This window comes from Aulonocara stuartgranti, assembly GCF_965226115.1.
Source record: "Aulonocara stuartgranti genome assembly, chromosome: 7".
Lineage (NCBI taxonomy): Eukaryota > Metazoa > Chordata > Actinopteri > Cichliformes > Cichlidae > Aulonocara > Aulonocara stuartgranti.
The window spans coordinates 10,760,493-10,780,766 of NC_138945.1; the positions used below are offsets into that span (position 1 = coordinate 10,760,493).

The 20,274-nt window shown below is 40.3% G+C and overlaps 1 protein-coding gene and 1 long non-coding RNA gene across 2 annotated transcripts; one reads left to right on the forward strand and one right to left on the reverse strand.

Moving 5' to 3' along the window:
* Window positions 1-5,649: 5,649 nt before the first annotated feature.
* On the reverse strand, window positions 5,650-7,283 carry LOC309712033. The gene is made up of 3 exons (XR_014278163.1): window positions 6,937-7,283; window positions 6,678-6,798; window positions 5,650-6,536 (listed from the first exon to the last, which is right to left on the reverse strand). It is a non-coding gene; the product is annotated as an uncharacterized lncRNA (long non-coding RNA).
* Window positions 7,284-9,285: 2,002 nt separating this feature from the next.
* Window positions 9,286-19,845, forward strand: map1lc3b (microtubule-associated protein 1 light chain 3 beta). Its single transcript, XM_082541498.1, has 4 exons — window positions 9,286-9,590; window positions 12,787-12,842; window positions 17,384-17,490; window positions 18,132-19,845. The coding sequence occupies exons 1-4, from the start codon at window positions 9,551-9,553 to the stop codon at window positions 18,307-18,309; spliced, it is 381 nt and encodes a 126-aa protein (XP_082397624.1). The 5' UTR covers window positions 9,286-9,550; the 3' UTR covers window positions 18,310-19,845.
* Window positions 19,846-20,274: the final 429 nt, after the last annotated feature.

Genomic DNA, 20,274 nt, shown 5'->3' on the forward strand with positions numbered 1-20,274 from the left:
CCCTATAAATAATTGCCCTGTTTATTCTTTGCTTCAGATTCTTCTATATGAATTCATTTATTCACACACTTTAGAGTGCAGAAACAAGTAATCTGCATCGTTTCTCCAAATGAAATTTTCTATATTTTTTCCTTTTTCATCTCTAAACCTGAACAATTTTTTTTTTTTAACTAGCTGTGCCTTTAGAGGCTTTATAAAGCACCAGAAGTGATGCTGGCACTCGTTGGACCTGCGTACAGAGAGCAGACAGGACACAGTGTAAGTGTCATCATATTTAATTTGAAAAGCTGATCCCTGCAGTCTGTTCTGCTGCACTGTATGGGATCATAACGATGCCATGTTATACCCACTCCATCTGTTCTCCGCACTACAGCGCTGGCCATGTTTTTAAGCTTAAACGTGTCACTAAAATGCACGGATACAAACAAATCTACAAATATGCAAATTAATTAACACCTCTCTCCTCCTTCCTGGCACTGATATGAACATGTAAAGGCAACAAGGCACACACCGAGCCAGCTGCGGAGAGGTCACAGTAGTATGGAAAGCAGGTGCTGAGGGATTAAGTGTTCTCATAGCCTCTGGTTACACGTGGACATGGGAAGCTTGTGTGTGTGTGTGTGTGTGTCTTTGTCTGACAGACGGACTAAAAGGGCTTCGAGGGAAAGGGAAGATGGATGATAGAAGCAGTGAGCAGAGGAGTGACAAAACGATAGACTGATACTTAAGGAGGCTGTGTTATGTCATTGTCATTATAGCGTGTTTGTGTAAGCTTGTGTGTGACGACAAGCTGTGATAATCAACTAATTACAGGAAGAGCACGCAGCGGGCACACACAGGCCTACATATAGGAGGACACAATGTGTGCTCTCCTCAGCTCTCCTAACAGATTCCTTCCCCCTCGTATTCTCCGTGTGTTTTAAAGCTTGCACTGACAGTTAGGCTGGAAATTGACGCAAGCTCTATTTTCTGCACAGATGAATTAAAAAGCAGTCAGGTTACTGTGGTGCTAAAGTTACAGTCTTCAGTGCAAGCAGGGAAAATAGATGACTGCATGAATCTGACGCCTCCCAGTACTTACTACAATGACAGATGTGTTGTATCTGTCTCCTTCCTCAGAATCAGGTAAACACAGAGCCTTCTCCCTGACCTTGGTTGCTAAGGAAACATAACCGCTCTCTGCTTGGTAACCTAGTCTTTTCTAATTACTGTTGTCTAGGCAACAGCGCAACCAATGTAATCCAGAAAAGGCCACAATCCTAAGTGTTTCCTGTTGCAGCACTAGTCTTCACAGATCTAACTGCACACAGCTGCATTTAATGTTTCGGACAGCAGAACCCAGTGAAAATGTGCAGGCTGGTGCAGCACTGTGCGTTACTCTGTTGTTTAATCTGAGCCCTTCACTCCATGTTCAGTGTGGTTCACAGCAGTCACAGATGCACGACGACCAGATTCTCTACATTTTTTGTTTTGAGGTGATGTTATTTTGTTAGCTCATCATCAAAGCAAAAATGATTCAAGCTGTGTGCGCTTTGGGATGTTATGAAAGCATTAGGAAATTCATGCACAGAGATGTGTTTCCATCACTCCAGAGTACGTTCTTTCTTTTGTTTCTAACTCGTGATGTAACCCTGATGCTGCCCTTAAACCACGTTTTGCACCTCAAACTGAACTGGACCAGCCTCATGTCTTCACAGGACTCAAGTGTGAATGAAAACTTGAAGTTTAAAACACATTTTGAAGATGCCTGACTGTACACAACGACGGATTCCAAAGTTCAATATGCAAAATAAGCCCCCAGTATAACTTACAAACTTTGATAACTATTAAAAATGTTGCACCTAAGAGCAAATAGGAGTTAATAGCTCAGGTAGATTTGAGGCCAAACCAGAGATATGCTTGTAATCGTCATACAAAGTTCTCCACTTTGCTTGTGGTCAAAATTGGTGCTTCCAATTCATTAAATGTTTTAGGACTGTACACCACCTTCCACACTCAATCCCTAAATGTCTATACTACTGGTGGATAAATGAGAAGAACAGCAACAGCAGGTAATATATTAATAAATGGTGAGATATTTATCTTAAAATAAAAAAAATGGATACATTGTTAAAACTAAAAAGATTTTAACAAATGGTTCAAATAGTTCGCTTATAATAATTAATACAGCATTGGACAGATTGATGGCTAAATGGTAAATAATTAACTAAAAGGATAGAGTTAGTTTAACTTCCAAAGATTAAATCTGAAATCTGACAAGTGGCAATCGGATGCTGGATTTTCTTTTTTTTCCTTCTTTTTTTGACAGGACAGGGAAAAAAGCTGTGAACTACAAGTGTGGGGACTTTCACATATGCACAGCTGGTTTAGAGAACTGCAAAAATTTAACTGACATGTAGAGGAGGAATGAGATAATTGGTGCATGAGAAAAGATGGATATGGTGTCTGGTCCTGTTTCAGCCCGGGAGGCTGTTAGTCAAAGAGAACATAGCTCACTGCACATATCATACAGGCATGTGAAAAATAAACTCTTCACAGGTCTCTATGCAGTCCTGTGAAAAACTAAGTACACACCATACACACCATGATTCAGTAGCTTGAGGAACCACCTTTAACAGCAATAACTTGAAGTAATTGTTTTCTGTATTACTATCAGCCTTTCACTTGGTTGTGAGGGAATTTCTTTACAGCGTTGATTTGATTCATTGATGTTTGTGGGAATTTATTTATGCACAGCTCTCTTAAGGTTCTGCAACATTTCAATCAGGTTGAAGTCTGGACTTTTAACTGGGCCATTGCAACACCTCGATTTTTTTTACTTTTCAGTCCTTCTGCTTGCTTGAGATCATTGTCCTCCAATTTGGGCCAAACTTTAGCTGTCAGACAAGTTGCTTCACATTTCTCAGGAATACTTTTCGTATTCAGAGGAGTTCATGGTCGACTCAATGACTGCAATGACTCGATGACCATATTCTGGGGCCAAACATCTCCACTTTGCTCTCATCTTTCCAAAGGACATTGTTCCAGACGTTTTGTGGTTTGATCAGTTGCAACTTTGTAAACCGAACTATTGCTTTTCAGAGAGGCTTTCTCCTGGTAGCCTTTCCAAACATGCCGTCCTTGTTCCTTTATTGTTTAATTGTAATGTCATGAACATTAACATTTAACATGTTCTGAGGCCCGTAATTTTAAATTTACATGTTTTTTGTTGTTGTTTGTTTGTTACACTTTCTGGGAGTATTGCACAATCTGGTGTTGAGGTGAATTTGCTGGGACATCCACTCCCAGGTTGTGACATTGTGTTAACTCACAACTAAATGATCCAGACCAGAAAAGTGCCAAAAGTTCTGCTTTTACAGAGTTGGTGATACTTGCTTATAATTAGTTAATATATTTACCCTCTTAATTCCTATAGAAGCAGTAAGGACATACAGGGAGTGCAGAATTATTAGGCAAGTTGTATTTTTGAGGAATAATTTTATTATTGAACAACAACCATGTTCTCAATGAACCCAAAAAACTCATTAATATCAAAGCTGAATGTTTTTGGAAGTAGTTTTTATTTTTAGCTATTTTAGGGGGATATCTGTGTGTGCAGGTGACTATTACTGTGCATAATTATTAGGCAGCTTAACAAAAAACAAATATATACCTATTTCAATTATTTATTTTTTACCAGTGAAACCAATATAACATCTCCACATTCACAAATATACATTTCTGACATTCAAAAACAAAAGAAAAACAAATCAGCGACCAATATAGCCACCTTTCTTTGCAAGGACACTCAAAAGCCTGCCATCCATGGATTCTGTCAGTGTTTTGATCTGTTCACCATCAACATTGCGTGCAGCAGCAACCACAGCCTCCCAGACACTGTTCAGAGAGGTGTACTGTTTTCCCTCCTTGTAAATCTCACATTTGATGATGGACCACAGGTTCTCAATGGGGTTCAGATCAGGTGAACAAGGTGGCCATGTCATTAGTTTTTCTTCTTTTATACCCTTTCTTGCCAGCCACGCTGTGGAGTACTTGGACGCGTGTGATGGAGCATTGTCCTGCATGAAAATCATGTTTTTCTTGAAGGATGCAGACTTCTTCCTGTACCACTGCTTGAAGAAGGTGTCTTCCAGAAACTGGCAGTAGGACTGGGAGTTGAGCTTGACTCCATCCTCAACCCGAAAAGGCCCCACAAGCTCATCTTTGATGATACCAGCCCAAACCAGTACTCCACCTCCACCTTGCTGGCGTCTGAGTCGGACTGGAGCTCTCTGCCCTTTACCAATCCAGCCACGGGCCCATCCATCTGGCCCATCAAGACTCACTCTCATTTCATCGGTCCATAAAACCTTAGAAAAACCAGTCTTGAGATATTTGTTGGCCCAGTCTTGACGTTTCAGCTTGTGTGTCTTGTTCAGTGGTGGTCGTCTTTCAGCCTTTCTTACCTTGGCCATGTCTCTGAGTATTGCACACCTTGTGCTTTTGGGCACTCCAGTGATGTTGCAGCTCTGAAATATGGCCAAACTGGTGGCAAGTGGCATCTTGGCAGCTGCACGCTTGACTTTTCTCAGTTCATGGGCAGTTATTTGGCGCCTTGGTTTTTCCACACGCTTCTTGCGACCCTGTTGACTATTTTGAATGAAACGCTTGATTGTTCGATGATCACGCTTCAGAAGCTTTGCAATTTTGAGACTGCTGCATCCCTCTGCAAGATGTCTCACTATTTTTGACTTTTCTGTGCCTGTCAAGTCCTTCTTTTGACTCATTTTGCCAAAGGAATGGACGTTGCCTAATAATTATGCACACCTGATATAAGGTGTTGATGTCATTAGACCACACCCCTTCTCATTACAGAGATGCATATCACCTAATATGCTTAATTGGTAGTAGGCTTTCGAGCCTATACAGCTTGGAGTAAGACAACATGCATGAAGAGGGTGATGTGGACAAAATACTCATTTGCCTAATAATTCTGCACTCCCTGTACTTACTGAGCACATTCAAAGTCTGTTAGTGTTTCTGAGTCATAACTATAATATGAACAGCACTGTGTGAAGTACAAGTCTGTTTGTTGCACCTTTCTGAGCAAAGTCACCATGGTGCACATTGACAGGCTAATAATTAGCAATAGCAAGAGGCTGTAAAGTTTACGTTTAGACATGTTATTTAAGGGACTGTGTGAAAATTTATCAGGAGTTAGCTTGTAATGTGAAGGACGCAGTGGACTCATATTATTTGTATGTTCTATAACCTGATAGATATTTTAATGGGCTTGGAGATCTGCTGAAGAAATATCATATTTTCTGTCTTATGGATAATTTATTTTAAAGTTAATAAATAAATATAGATAGATAATTTTTGTAATTTGGGGTCAAACTTGGAAGTACTGAGTTGGGTTCAGGAATAATTTTCTCTACTTTTTTATTGATTAGTGGACAGATATCAATTTCAAATATATAAAATAAAATATTCTTTTTGATTAATTATGGAGCCTCTCAAATGAGCTCAACTTCAAACTTTAGACATCAGATGTGATTATGACACAACTTGCATTTAATTTTATTTATATAAGTGTTCTTGTTCTGTTTCACACACCATATATCTAATGACCACGTCCACAGTCTGAAACCTGGACAGAATTTCCTGATGCTGTGTTCCACTGAAAAGCTTGAATGCCAAAAAACAAAGGAGGCAGCCACTTGAACGTGGGGCTCAAGTTTACTACAGACTGGTGAAAAACATCAGCGGGCTGGTGAAGAAAAGAACAGATAATCATATGGATACTAGGTGAGTGGGGGAAAAAAGGTCAGAACAGATTTACCAGGAGGGGATTTCATTATCCTGTGACATATAAAGAGCAGACTGAATGCCCAATGATGAGAGAAGGGCCACAGTTTTATTACACTGCAGATGACTGCTGCATTTCTCAACTGTATTACTGTTTTAGTCTCTTACATAGCCATGTTTTCCTTCTTTTAAAGAACTATAACTTGCAAATAAGGTGGTAACAATGTTCTGGTTTCTCTAAATAATCATACATACATAGATAGATAGATAATGTGAACCGACAGTTCTTCTTGAAACTGGCTGTCTCTACTGTCTGTGCTTATCTTTCTGAATTAATATAGTAAATCAATGAGGTTTAGAGCCCACCACACAACCTCTGCCTTTGCACCTTTCATATCCTTCATCTGTCATGTTATTGACCACACTCATATTGTCCCTCCTTGTAACATATAACACTATAACAGTGTCAACATTTCATATCACACAAATTAGCACTTTATCCGTCTGTACAGCAGACTGAGACTTTGCGAAGGCCTCCTGGTGAGAAGCATGAAATCACACCACCACCACCTAATGAGCGGGGGGAGCAGGAAGGAGGTCCAAATATTGACAGCTAATACTTGATTGAAGGGTCGGGGTGTCCCCCGGCTCGTAGATGTGTGCTCACACACACCTTCATGCGCTACAGCCGTCTCTGACGTGCACAGAGAGAGGTGGATGCCTCACACACAGTCCTCAGGCCCGGCACCCTGCTGAGACAAATACACAGCTTGACTGTAGGAGATCATTTCTAACTGACTTCATTTCTGGCCCAGACACACCCAGTTGGGTGCCAACACGTACACATACACCTACACTGATTTGTCTTCATCCCTATAACACAAACACACCTGACTGAGCAACGGTTGGGGGGTTTCAGGTGGAAGTCCGCAGGGAAGGTTTCGCAGTATGGTCGACCTAAAAATATAAAGTACTGGGAGGTACTTTGTGGATAAGCTGTAATCCTCTGAACTGGGAAAGAAAGATAAGAAACAACCTCTTAATATGTACACCTTCATGCTTGTGATAATATGGCATAAAAAGTAGCGGAGGGCTCTTCCGATATAAGATTTATATTATTACAGTAAAAGGAAAACTGAGTGTATTCACTTCAGATTCAGCTGGAAATACAGAGCGTCGATATCCGTGAATCCAGCGCTGTTCGCTTTCACGTTACAATCAGCAACAGGTGATCAGAGTTCTCCACCTGCTGGACAAAAATAACACCTGCAGCTTCTTCTTGATCTCCTCGGTAAGTAATCGGGTACTTTTACCCAAGCACTGCATTTATAGGCGCTCCTAACATTAACTATCAAATCACTTCACTGCACGCAAAATGACCTGTTGTTACTTCGTGGATCTGACATCTTCATGTATGTCCTCGTCTCACAATTGTGGCAGCAGCTTTTGTAAAACCCACAAAAACAGCTAAACACGATCCTACTGCTAGAGGCTGAAAATGTAACCTTAACATAATGGCTTCTTCATCCAGGTTAGGTTTGGCATCAATATATACTAACAGTGACAATCAGGTAATTGGCGCCTGGGCACAGACATGTGGCCTCATCAGGAAAACCCATCAGTCAAATATATTTAGGGACGTTTTCAACTGAAAAGTGATTGACTGAATTATTTTTGTGCTTTTATGATTTTGTTTTGTCTCTTTGTTGTTTTTTTCATATCTGTTTTTTTTGCCTGTAGCAATCACATTTTCTCTTCCTTATATTTAGTTTTCAAAATCTTTTATGGTTATGCTCGCCCTTCAGTCTGTAGTATGGTGTCAGTTTAGTACACACTGTTTACAGGGGCTGTGGGTTTATAACACAACAGATACATAATAATACACCATCACTACAACAACTGAATAAAGTATTATATGTGTTGGAAATTTTGTTGTTCATATGATTTGGCTGATTTGATGTGTTTTAACCACAAGATGGCACTAAATGTTGTGGCTATTAAAGCAGTGGTGGAAAATCTATTTGTAGTCTTTACAATAAGTAAAAACTCCATTACATCTGTTTGCACTCGTTTCTTTTGTGTAACATGGAACCAAAAAATTTAACACTTTCTGAAAAATTCCTAATGTTTGACTTTCTCCTATTTTGGCTCCTCCACAGTTACAACATGCTTGTTAGTGTACAGTACCAAAGAAAAGGCTGCAGAGGTGCAGCTGCTGACTGAGATGATAACATTGCATGCGTGTGGCAGGGATACATACGATTCATCAGTTAATGTTATGGTGATTTTTCTAAAGAGGTATTCTTTTTCTTTCTTGTCTCGTGTTTGCTGCATGTGTTCTGTATAATTACTGTGGATTACTGAATAATTTATGTGGATTTTACTTCACTTATAAATCAGCACGTGCTCCCTTAATTCTTTTAAATAAATGCTATGGATTAACTACTTAAAAGAGATCAGACAAAGCATTACTGGTATGAGAAAAAAAGGAGGAGGAGCAGGTAAACCAGTTTTTCAACAGGGTTGTTAAAAGACTGAACCAGCCTTGTGGTTTCTAGTGTCCCTCCTTAGAATACCTTTCTCCAGCACTACAAGGCCATGAATGGCCGTCTCCTCCCACCAACACTCCCCCAGTCCCTCAACAACAACACTGAAATACTTCCCAGAAGCAGGAGGGCACCTCCACTCATTTCTCCTATGTTCCTTTTATAGACTGCTCCTCTATATGCCATATACTCATCAAATCCAGCTTTCCTATACAGTTCCATGTTTTTGACCTCTCTCTGAGACTGAAAGAGATCCATGCTTAAGAAGTCCCCACAACTCTCAGTAACTTCAGTGGCTTTTATGTACAATGCTATGAAGTCCTTCAAAAGTCAATTCTACAGCACTTCAAGCTTTTGGTATGTAAATATTTGGACCTGCTGAGGTGTGTGGACTAGAATGGCATCATTGTGAAGGATGCTTCACAGAGCAGAAGTGTTCAAGAAGTATGGTCATTAACACCAGATAAAGAGGACCTATTCTGCTCATTTCCTGCTCTATACTCCATTGGAGTAGCATACACTTGCATTCTTTTTCTTTTATACTGGCCTCAAGGGCCCAATATAAAAGAAAGGTCGTGGACTGTCTGAATGGGGCTGTTTTAGCCCCCTAATCCAGCTTTCTTCCGATGGGCTGCCCCCTGTTAAAAATCTTATTATTATTATTATTATTATGTTAATTTTTTTGTAAAGCGAAAATGGTCAGATTTCTGAAACTGAAGATAAACTGTTGATATACAAATTAAATTTGTGGCCATTTTAACAATGTTTTCTTTCCATAAACATTTAAACATTTTATTTTATTTTATTTTTTGATAAAATAAGCGTATTTTTTTTAATTAAATCATACGTATTTTTTAATAGGTTGGTTCAATTTTAAATATCGTCCGTGTGGAGACAGTGGCCGTTAGGGGGAAGAAAAAATAAATTAAAAAGAGGAGGCAGAGGAGAGGAGAGGGGTGGTGCGTGACGTCATGGGTCATGTGACTGGTTTGTTTTGCTTGCTCCAGCTCGCGCTGACAAAAACAGAGGCAGAGGAAGGAAGCGACGACATCAAACCAGCTAGGAGCTCATCTCTATGCGTTGGTGTGTCGCCAAGAAGCTGCCAGCACCGCGGACACGGATAGTTTAATACGTTGTTTTTAGCTTTTATATCGCTGCTTCGAAACAGACACTACCTCCGCCTTCACCTACTGCCAGCTGACCGACTTTGGTGCAACATGCCTTCAGAAAAAACCTTCAAACAAAGAAGGACATTCGGTAGGTCTTACAGTTTCCTAATTTTAACATGTCTCGCTCTGCTTTTCCGCCTTGGGTCGTGGGTTTTCGGTTGTGCCCCGAATTGTCCTCTGAACTGCCCAAAAGTGAATCACAGCGTTGGCGTGCACAGGCCAGGTGGGGGTTAGTTGTTATCCCCGTGCCGAGTATCAGCCTACATTTTGTCAGGCTGCTTCTACTTTCTGCTGCTGCTGATTAACAGAATCAGCCTCCTCGTTGGGCATGTGCTCCTTTTAACTTATAGATGAAAGACAGTTGCTTCCACTCGTGGACTTTGAGCTTTAGATGTAGACGAATATGATGAGGCTGTGAGCTGCTGGCTCGTGTCTCTGTAATGTTTACTTGTGCGAGAGCAGTGCGAGGAAAACAAAGTGGTGTCGAAACGCAGGGCAGAGAGAGGAGAGCTGCAGGATTGGGGGATGGGACAGTTTGTGGAGGAAAAGAAAAGAGTTTAAAAGAGGAGAAAATGTAAAACTGCAACTGAACACGTGGAGTTTACGTGTCCTTCTTTATTTTCTTTCTTCCTGTTTTTCTTTTTTGGTTTTGGTGCACAGGCCATATAGCCTCGATGCAGAGGATACTTTCACTTGTGTTTCCCAGCCAACAGAGCTAAATGTAAGGCCTGCAAACTCACTGCCGAGTTTCCATAACGCAACGATTATTTAACATTCTTATCCTGTTTATTGGGTTTGCTGCTTGTAACAAAACGATGAAAATCATAAACTAAGTTCAACAGACTTGATGGCCAGAACTTAAAAATATGGAACTTTTTTTAGTGTTGTCGTTCTAGTTTTTGTTTGGTGTAGTTAGTTTTGCTGCTAGAATTTTGAACATCTTTTCAAATCATACGAATTATTCAAATTTGATTTAAAAATAGCATTTTTATCTCAATGAAAAGATGAAATTTGGATGAATGTATTTAATATTTAAATAAAATAATAATGATACCAAAGAGTGACGTTATAAAAGTAGATAACTTTTTAACTTATGTCCGTATCATAATTACTACCTAATAAACAAAGATGTGTACTCGCTGCCTTCAACGTTAGAAGTATGTTTCCCAGCATGACTAAACATGCATGTGCTTCATGTTATTGGTCTAAATATACACAAACAAAGCGTGTGCGTTCCAGCCTGCTCTGACAAACGTGTTATGTGTACATATGATGATGTTAAAGTTGGCATGAAGCTGTGACAGTCCAACAAGTCTGGTCCAAAAACTACTGGTTAATGTGGTCATGTGAAAATTTTTGTAATATTGCCATTTCAGAAACAGTTTTGTGTGTATACATGAATGTTTACTCAGTGATAAGGGTCACTAGCTGGTAGTCATGTTGCCTTTTATCTAATCTTTGTGTTACTGTCCTCTGTGGACAGAATAATCTAGCCCCATGTGTTTAGTTTTGTTTTTTAACATAAATGATCCGTTACGTAGTTACTAGGCTTGTCATAGAATGACTCAGGAACTTAAAGGGAGTTTCCCAGTGTCCCCTTGAGGTAACTGACGAATTCCCAATATTACCTAACAAAGATGTATTTAAAAAGCACATCCTTTTAACCTCAAAGTCATTTGCTTCCCATTTAGTTGGTTTTTCTCTCTCCCTTCTTGGTCTGGTCATGAGAGACTGACGCATGCAGAACTTCCTTGTTTCTGATTGAAACGCAGTTATGGAAAAATGTAATAATAGAATTTTTTTTTTCAGTTTTAGCATGAAAATAAACATTTGTGTTTTGGCCGCAGCATGTTAATCAGTTAATTTAGTTAGACAGTCTTACAGTGGCCGCACAGTTTTCTGAACAACAACTTCTTTCAGCGGTGGGTCACAGGGACACCAGAGACTCAAAGCTTCAGTTTTTTTTTTAATTGTCTCTACTCGACTCCATTCAGGTAATTCAAGGTCCAAAATCTGATGTTTAGTTCAAGTAGGTAGTGCTGCTGCAAGTAGAAGGTGATATTTTTGGTCATATGTGCTGGTTGTAGACTGTGTGTACAAAAATTATGTTGCCACCTGTTGGTTTTGGACTAATTTTTATCCCTGTTTTCTGGAGTCAAAAGCATTAGATGACCAGCTGACGCCAACAAGCTTGGTTAGCAGCTGTATCTATAAGCTGTACAGGTGCAGTGCAATGACATGCATATCTGCTAACCATTGCTAATAAACAGACCAATTAATAGTAGAATTTCAATCCAGTCTTTGGGTTATCACTGTGAAGAAAAAACCCAATTATTAGTTCTGCTTTCAGCCAAGATTTCCAAGGAACTAGAATGCACATGTCCGATAAACGCACACAAGATTTGCAATCCCAGTAATCAGTGCAGACTTTGAATAGATAATAAGTGGATCATAATTTTTTGCCTAATGATCTGCTAATCACTGCAGAACAATGCTGTTGCACCATGAGTGGATTTTAGAAAAGCCCATCTTGTTTTCACTCGAGCGCTTTACCCCAGTAAGCAGTTTGTTCCCGTGTGATTCTGTGCTCCATGTCTCTAATCCTACTTTTTCTTTTTAATTGAATTGGACCTATTATGGTTTTCGTTATGTTCTTACATGTATGAACTGTTAAAATAGTGGTTGCTCATACTGAACGTGACTAAACTTTCAACTTTGAGGCACGTGTGTACAAGTTTACCCTGTGCTCTGAAAACGCACTCTGTTTCAGACATTTTTTTTCTGCTCTTGGCTATGTATGATGTCAGTAAGAGCAGGTATCAGATAATATGCTCAGCAACAGCACCCACCTGCTGCCCTCTTTGTTTAGGACAGCCAGTAAGGATTCCTAAAACAGCTTGTACCAAATGAGAGAAGACATATTCTAAACTATAGATCTGTCTAGTACATAAAGCTTACCGGTGTTATAAATGTTTAACGGAACGCTTTTATAATCTGTTTCAGAAATTAGTAGGCAGCCACTTACAGCTGTGACATTGTTTGGTCTGATGTGCATCACCTCGCAAACCTGTTGAACCACAGGTTGTAAAAACAGTCACAGTCACCTGATACGAGAACCAAAGATATTATTGTGCAGATAGGGATATGTAAAACAAACAGCATGCAAATAGGATAGGATTTGCTGCCAGCTTTTTTCTTCTTTTTGCCTTATTTGTCATTGACCGTGTTTGTCTTTTATCAGCTCATTCCGGTTGATGCCCACTGACCTTTTTTCTGCTCCACAGAACAGCGGGTAGAAGATGTCAGACTGATCCGGGAGCAGCACCCCAACAAGATACCTGTGAGTTCAAGTACATGTTTAAAATGTCTGAAGCTGACAGTGATGTTGGTGTGGTTGTGGACAAGTGTGATGTGCAAAGCAGCACACAGGAACTTTCCGCAGTAGAAAATGTTACCGCATATTTCCTGGTTGTAGCTCACAGCGACTGATTAAATGTCTTTTGTCTGAAAGAGCTTTCTGTTCCTCGATGGGATTTTCCAGTCGACTCTGTTGGAGATGCATTTATCATTTTAGCAGTTGTGATGTAGCAGCTGTTTTTTTTCTGGAATGTTGTGTTAAAAGTGGTTGCAGCTGCATTACCATGTAAGTGGCCAGCACCTCTTAGCAACCACCAATAAACAAACGCACACCTCGTGTTTCACCTGCTCATTTTATCAGTGAGATAGAGTATCAGCACAGCTTTGCACCTGTCGTTTCATGTAAGGGCTCTTCTCGTCTGTGTGTTTGTGCACGCTTCCTGTGTGCTCCCCGGGGTTATAAACTGCCGTGTCACAGTAAGTATGAGACCAGAGGCAGATGTGCTGTGTCACTGTAATGTAACTCCACCCAGACAGCCACAGTGGAGCCTGAAGGAGGTGGAGAGGCAGACTGCTAATAGCTTTCACATTAGGGTCAGACTCAGTAGTGTCCTGCTTTCACAATACACAGGGGTCAGCACATGTCTAAATACTTCAGGTGATATAGTAGTCTCGCATCACTCTTTCGCCACATTTCTTTATGTTTTGCTGGGAAAAGGGAAATGTGTTCAGTGATTTTAGGGCTGCACGATTAATCATTAGAAAATCGCGATCTCGATTCATACTTATGTGCGATCTCATTTCCAAATGACAACGATTTAAAAAAAAAAAAAAAAAAAAAAAAGACAACGACGATTGTACCGCATTTTGATCCGGGACGTAATCTGCATGAAAACAAGCACTCACTCTTCCTGCTCAACAAATGACAAGGGCGGAGCCTTATACCACGTGATACAGAAGCTGTGCCGTGTGATGCTAAAATTAGCAGGGAAAAACAACGGAGAGCACGTGACAGGAGAAAATCCGTCCCGGTCAACCACCCAAACATCAATAACGGAAACCTCATACCCTATACACGCCGAACTCCCGCAGGCACAAAGAAATTACGGAGGCTATTATCACCTGACCAAAGATATGGCTCCCATCAACACTGTGCAAAACCAGGGATTTAGGAAAATGATCAACACCCTAGACAAACGCTACACAGTGCCGTCCCGCAACTATTTTTCTATTGTTGCACTACCTGCTCTATACACGCAGCGCCGAGCAACGGTGGAGACGGAATTTCAAGCAGTACAACATTTTGCGGCAACCACAAAACGTGAGACATTTGTTGTTTTGATGTTCAGTTTCAACTGTTACGAAGTTGATGTGCAGTTAATAAGTGCAATAAATATTTATATTGGAAAAGAAAATCGTTAGAGAATCGTGATCTCAATTCTAAGCCAAAAAATCGTGATTCTCATTCTATGCAAAATCGTGCAGTCCTAAGCGATTTATTGAAATGTGCAAACATATGTGTAAATGGAAAACAGAGTGTAGAATTCTACTGAGTCCCATCTGTCTTTTCAGGCCAAGATATGACTTTTGGGATCCTCAAAAGAGTGTCCTTTCAGGTGCAGGTGTACAGCAGAGTGCTGTCCTGTTGAGGTGGCCTCCTACCTGCTCTGTGTCATGCATTTGTGGAGTGATTGTTGGGTTTGGTTGTTTTAGAACTGAAGGCGCTTTTTGGACTTTGCTCCTCCCTGCGCATGTTGAGGTTTCGCCCTGTTAAAAGGGAGTTTTTACTTTCCACTATCAATTGCTTGCTTATAGGAGCTTATCTGATTGCTGAGGTTTCCTCTGTGTTATTGTAGGATCTTTACCATGCAATATAAAGCGCCTTGAGGCAACTGCTGTTGTGATTTGGCGCTAAATAAATAAAGTTGAATTAAATTAAAAAATTGTAAAATGTCTTCATAAACATAAAGAACCCACTTATTATCTTTTCAAGCACTTGAAACTGCCACGACCTGGGTGATTGAGAGCCCACACAGACATGCTGCCTGCAGACAATTTTAAATTATAAGTTTCTTCTGTGCAAATATTTGAATTACCAGGTACTTTGTGCAAGCAGGAGCAGGTTCAACTGTGGGATGAAATCCTCTCTGGGAAAGCAACCGAATGAGCTCTGGCCAGTCAGCCAGCTGCACAGTAAACTTTTAAAGACTGAAGAAGTTGTGCACTAGTAAATCAATCATGGATGACATTGGCTAAAAATAATAATGAAATGCTCTTTAAAAAATTATCAAATATTCATGGTCTGTGTGGAAGCAGACAAATAGTATTTTGTTATCTGAAATAATATATGAACCAATTACTTTGAAACAAAACAGCAAACCAATTTCCAATGTCCAAAACTGATTGCAGCTTCATTTTCACTTGCATTGCTTGATAAACAGCCCCTAACACGACAATATTGAAAGTCTGGAGAAAGAAAAACAGTACATTTTCTCATCTGTGAGGCTTAAATATTAGAATGTCTTTATCTTGTACTTACTAATAAAATATAAAATTAGGATTTCTGAACTAAACAGCTGCTCTAACCTTTTAACTTAATTCAAACAGTAAAGTCAGTCTACACATCACTGGCCTGTGAAAGCAGCCTTGTCATTGTCTTGTGGCACTTTCAGCAGAAATGGTGAAGAGGTTTACTGAGGCCGCTGCTTTTCTGCCCAGATGAAATGCATTAGCATGCCAAGCGAAAGCTGAGGAAGCTCTGGGTCAGCAGGTCTCACTGGATTAGTGCTAGAACCCCTTAGTGCTGTGGTCTGGACTGTAAATCTGAAGTTTCCCTTTGTCAACAGGTGATCATCATGCTGGTATTATACTCACTTCTGGACATGCATACAGACAAGTAATTGTTCTCATTAGACTGTTTTCCAGTTTGCACTTGGTGCCCTTGTAGTGCAGCGTCTGCACACGCAAGCATTCACACAATTTGTGTTCATGTGATGATAAAATGTAGGTCACTCAGACCCAGGCAGCCTCTCACACACTCATGGACTTCTGTGGGTTGCACTGGGTGGGTCGAGCATGTAGGACACTCACTCAGTTGCAAGAATTTTGTGTAGCTGACGCCTGTTCTATCACACAGTCCGCTAATGTTGTGTAACGTCAGGTCGCAGTTCATCAGATGTTTGCGTTGTCACAGGGGCCTCCGCGGGGTAGAGTCTACAAACCTTCAGTGCTGTGGTGCATGGCTTCATTAGTACCAATGTGATCATTACAAAATGCCATAACTTTTTGAAGGGTTTTCCTTCGCAAATACATTCGCTCTGATTGGTTAGCTGACCCAGGAGAAATATGGCAAAGTTGGTTATGTACTATAACCTTAACTATATAAGCTCTAGTATAGCCTTAACCTCGTAAGAGCTGTTGGTTTGTAACAAAAACCAGAAGTTCAACCAGGTTTCAATCAGAATCCAACAAAGGACACAAGAAGATTTGCACTGGACTATTTGTGGTTTTAAACCATGTACCATCAGACAGTGCGGTGTTGCCTCGGTACATTTAAGCAACACTGAACAATAACACACAATAACACCATAATATTGGTTTTTCATTTCCTGAAACGCGAGTGCATGAAACATCTTGTTCACTCCTGCAGCCGACAACAGAACATTGTTTGTGTTCTGCTCACAGTGAGACATGTTAGAATTAGCAGCTTTCCTAAAGTGGAAAGAGGGAGTAATGCCTGCTGCTAGGCAGGCTCTAAAAAAAGAAAGAAAGAACAGTGTCTACATTTTGAATAAGACACGTTAAACACAGAGAAGTGTCTTAAATATTTGCGTAACAAACGAGGAAAGTTGTGCTAAAAAAACACAACCCCACTGCTATATTAGTTCTCCACAGCTATCCAGTCATTCATCATCATTGTCACCCGAACTGGGCTGGATTTGCATTCTTGTTTTCCCTTGTAGTTGCGCTCCATCAGTTAAAACAGCTAATTAAGACAAAACATGTGATCGGAAACTAAGATTGTGAGTGCGGCCTGAGTGACAGTGATTGGTTGTTTTTTGTTAAGAGAAGCTTTGATTCGTTGAACTTATAGGCCGCTTCAGAGCGTTAAGTAGAGGCTGACAGCCTTTGTTTAATCAGCACATCACTGTGAGTTAAATTGGGTTTTGCCAGCCTTTAATACAGAGTCTGATTGTGATTCTTTCTGAAGTGGAGTCTAATCCTGTGGGTTTGAAACCCATCTTACATATCTTAGTAAAACAATGGCATTCCCTTTCAAGTCTAACGCAAATCTTGATCTAGTAGATGTGGATTTAGATTCACAGGGACCCGACTGTGAGGCAGAGAGCTGTGTTCTTTTATTTAACCTCTCCATCTGATATTGGCAGCTCAAGCTTCCTTATTACATCTCACTGGTCTCAGACACACAAAGGGCACAGGAAATGCACCATTCATGGAAGCTGACCAGCTAAAAGAAGAAAAAGAGGAGAAATGAATTGCTGATAAAGTTTTTGCCTCCTGCAGGTGATCATTGAGAGATATAAAGGAGAAAAGCAGCTCCCCGTACTGGACAAGACCAAGTTCCTGGTGCCAGACCATGTCAACATGAGTGAACTCATCAAGATCATCAGGTAGACGCTGACCTCTTCTCCCCTCCTCACCATCTCTCCTTTACATTCATCATTTTCTCCTCTTCAGTTTTGTTTGCTTTTCTTAAATATCTCCAACTCCTCTTTTGTCTGTCTTTTCCTTCACTTTCACTTCTTTTAATTTCCTTTCATCTCCTCTTTCTTTGGCTTTCCCTTTTCCTTTTTTTTTTAAAAAACGTCTTCATCCCTTTTCCTGGCATCAAATTTCCTTTCTTCTTTCTTTCATCTGTTTTGCATATTTGTTACATACAAAACATATTTGCATATATATTCTTCTTACTTACTCATTCCATGTTCTGTATTTTTAATGACCTCAATATACCAAACCTTTGTTGCACTTTTCTGAGCTAGCAAACATATGGATGGATGGATGGATTGAGGGAGGAAGGGATAAATAGATGGATGCCATATTTTTTCCATACATTTCCTTTTCTCTTTCTTTCAATCTCATATTTTATTCACTCTCCTTCCCCTTCTTTCATTTCCTTTCACAAGTTCTTTTCCACTTCTTGATTTTATTCCTCTCCTATCCATAGTTTATACTTAGGATATTTTTTCCCTCTCACTTTCTTCTATTGTCTCCCCTTTTTCTCACTCTTGTCATGTCTTTCATTCCCCACCAGGAGGCGCCTCCAGCTAAACTCCAACCAGGCTTTCTTCCTGCTGGTTAACGGTCACAGTATGGTGTCTGTGTCGGCCGCCATCTCTGAGGTGTATGAGCGAGAGCGCGACCAAGATGGCTTCCTCTATATGGTATACGCCTCCCAGGAAACCTTCGGCGCTGCCACGACTGCCCAGTGAACAACCTTCCTTCATCCCTCAGTTTCTTCTTCCACTGGACCCGGCGACTGGACAGTTGTAGTTTTTAGTTTCCCCGTCCCCCCTTTCATGTCTCTTGTCACATTCTTTTGAGTATTAACTGTAAGAACTAAAACACAGACACAAACTGCTAAATCTAAACACAGCATCTGATCGTCTGTCAGCTCATTTTGGTCCTGGTTATTTGTCTGTGTGCCGCCACTCTCAGTCTGTAGCATAAAGCCGCAAGGGGTGACCAGAAACAGCAGAGTTTAGGTAGAGAGATCCCCACCCCACCTAAAATGTAACCGACTCAGGCCAATAAGAGTCTTTCCTGTCTGGATAAATCCTGTCCTCTGGCATTTACATGTTGATGGCATTTTCAGTTTCCAGTGTTGTGGCTAAACGTCTCCTAGGCTGTATTTATGTTAATGTATATATAAATTTCAGGTAGTGATGTTACATAAAAAGGTGGTGAGGCTCACCACTTATCTGTGTCTATATATACATTAGACAATGAACAAAGCCAGCCTTCTGTTGCAGTTAGAAGATAAAGCTTGGGGATTTCTTTTGCCAGAGAGATTTGAAAATTAAGAAGAGAAGATCCTTAAGCGTCACGTGTCGTCACATTCCCTTCACGGTCTTCCTTCTTTGCCGTTTTTACACCTTGCTGCATTTTGTAGTCTGAAGCATCCTCGCTGTATGATGTTAGGAAACTGCTTTGCTCTTGAAACAGATGATTGTAGTCCACCGAAAAGAGAAAAAGAAAGAAAAAAAAAAAGATGCCTCGTTTGTTGGTGTACAGATATTGTTGACTTTGAATATAAAAGGGGTTCCGATGTGAGTGTAACCAAGTTGATTTTTGGACACACTATAAGGAGCGTGGTCTGATTGCACGAGTGACTGGAGGATTGATGGTGTTGCTGGAAGGAAAAAAAAATGCAGAACAGGGGAGGAGTTTGCCATGTCCTCATCCTTTTTTTCCTCTTTTTTTTTAAATTCATTTTTTTTTTTTGCAGAAACAATGATTGGAGAGAGCAAAACACAGGCAGGTTCACGAACATCGTGTCTGGCTGTGGGTTTTTGGTTTTTTTTCCTTTAACCCACAGGGCTGATTTTTCCCAGAGCTGTCACTGCTGTTCAGTTTCACTTCACTGAATTACAACAAGCACTGTCACTACAGGGGAATTTAGGAATTTACACCTGCCCAGTAGGTTTTTAAAGGGCGGCACTCTTTCACAGATTTGAGTTTTAGCTGCTTTATATCACAGTATTTTTATCTTTTTGGTTCCTTTATTTAATAGGCTTTGTTTTTTTTGACTGTACGATGTGTTGCGACTATTCGCTGTCTGCAGTACAAATAGTTTAAGCTACTGTGTGTTTGTAACAGAGGGGTGGAGCATTTGTGTGTGTGGGTGTGTGCATTGTCCTTTCCGCCTGCTCCTCTGTTTCACACACATCCACATACAGCAATATCACACAGCCTCCTTTATGTATTTATGTTGGTATTTTGTAAACAATAAAAGGAGGGAAAAAAGGTTCCTGTATTTTGTTTTGTTTTCCTGACCATTAAACCCTAAATTGACTTCATTACTGCTACATATGTGAAAGGACAGCATTAAAAGGTGATGCTGTAGTTTAAACAATAGAATGCCATATAATGACGTCTGTGCTTACATGTCCAACAGCTGATCACCGATTTGTATAAAAGATGCACATAAAATACGTGATTGCCCGACTGACTAATCACCTTGTCTGTTGCTTGTTTTAATGCTGAAGGGCAACCCTCTTCTGAGTTCTTTACACTGAAAATCAATTAGATTGAACCAGAGCAGACAAGATCATAGCAGTAACAGCAAAAATGCCAAATGTTAGGCAGCTTAGAGAATTCTACTTTTAAATACCACAAATAGGAACCACAAATAAGCCTAAAGCCTTAGAGTAAAGTGCCCTAATATAGTGATACAA

What these genes read in the sequence shown, in the direction of transcription:
- map1lc3b (XM_082541498.1), top strand. Translation starts at nt 9,551, where the DNA reads ATGCCTTCAGAAAAAACCTTCAAACAAAGAAGGACATTCG. An exon ending in CAAACAAAGAAGGACATTCG is followed by an intron (nt 9,591 to 12,786) that starts GTAGGTCTTACA and finishes TCTGCTCCACAG; the next exon opens with AACAGCGGGTAGAAGATGTC. An exon ending in AGCACCCCAACAAGATACCT is followed by an intron (nt 12,843 to 17,383) that starts GTGAGTTCAAGT and finishes TGCCTCCTGCAG; the next exon opens with GTGATCATTGAGAGATATAA.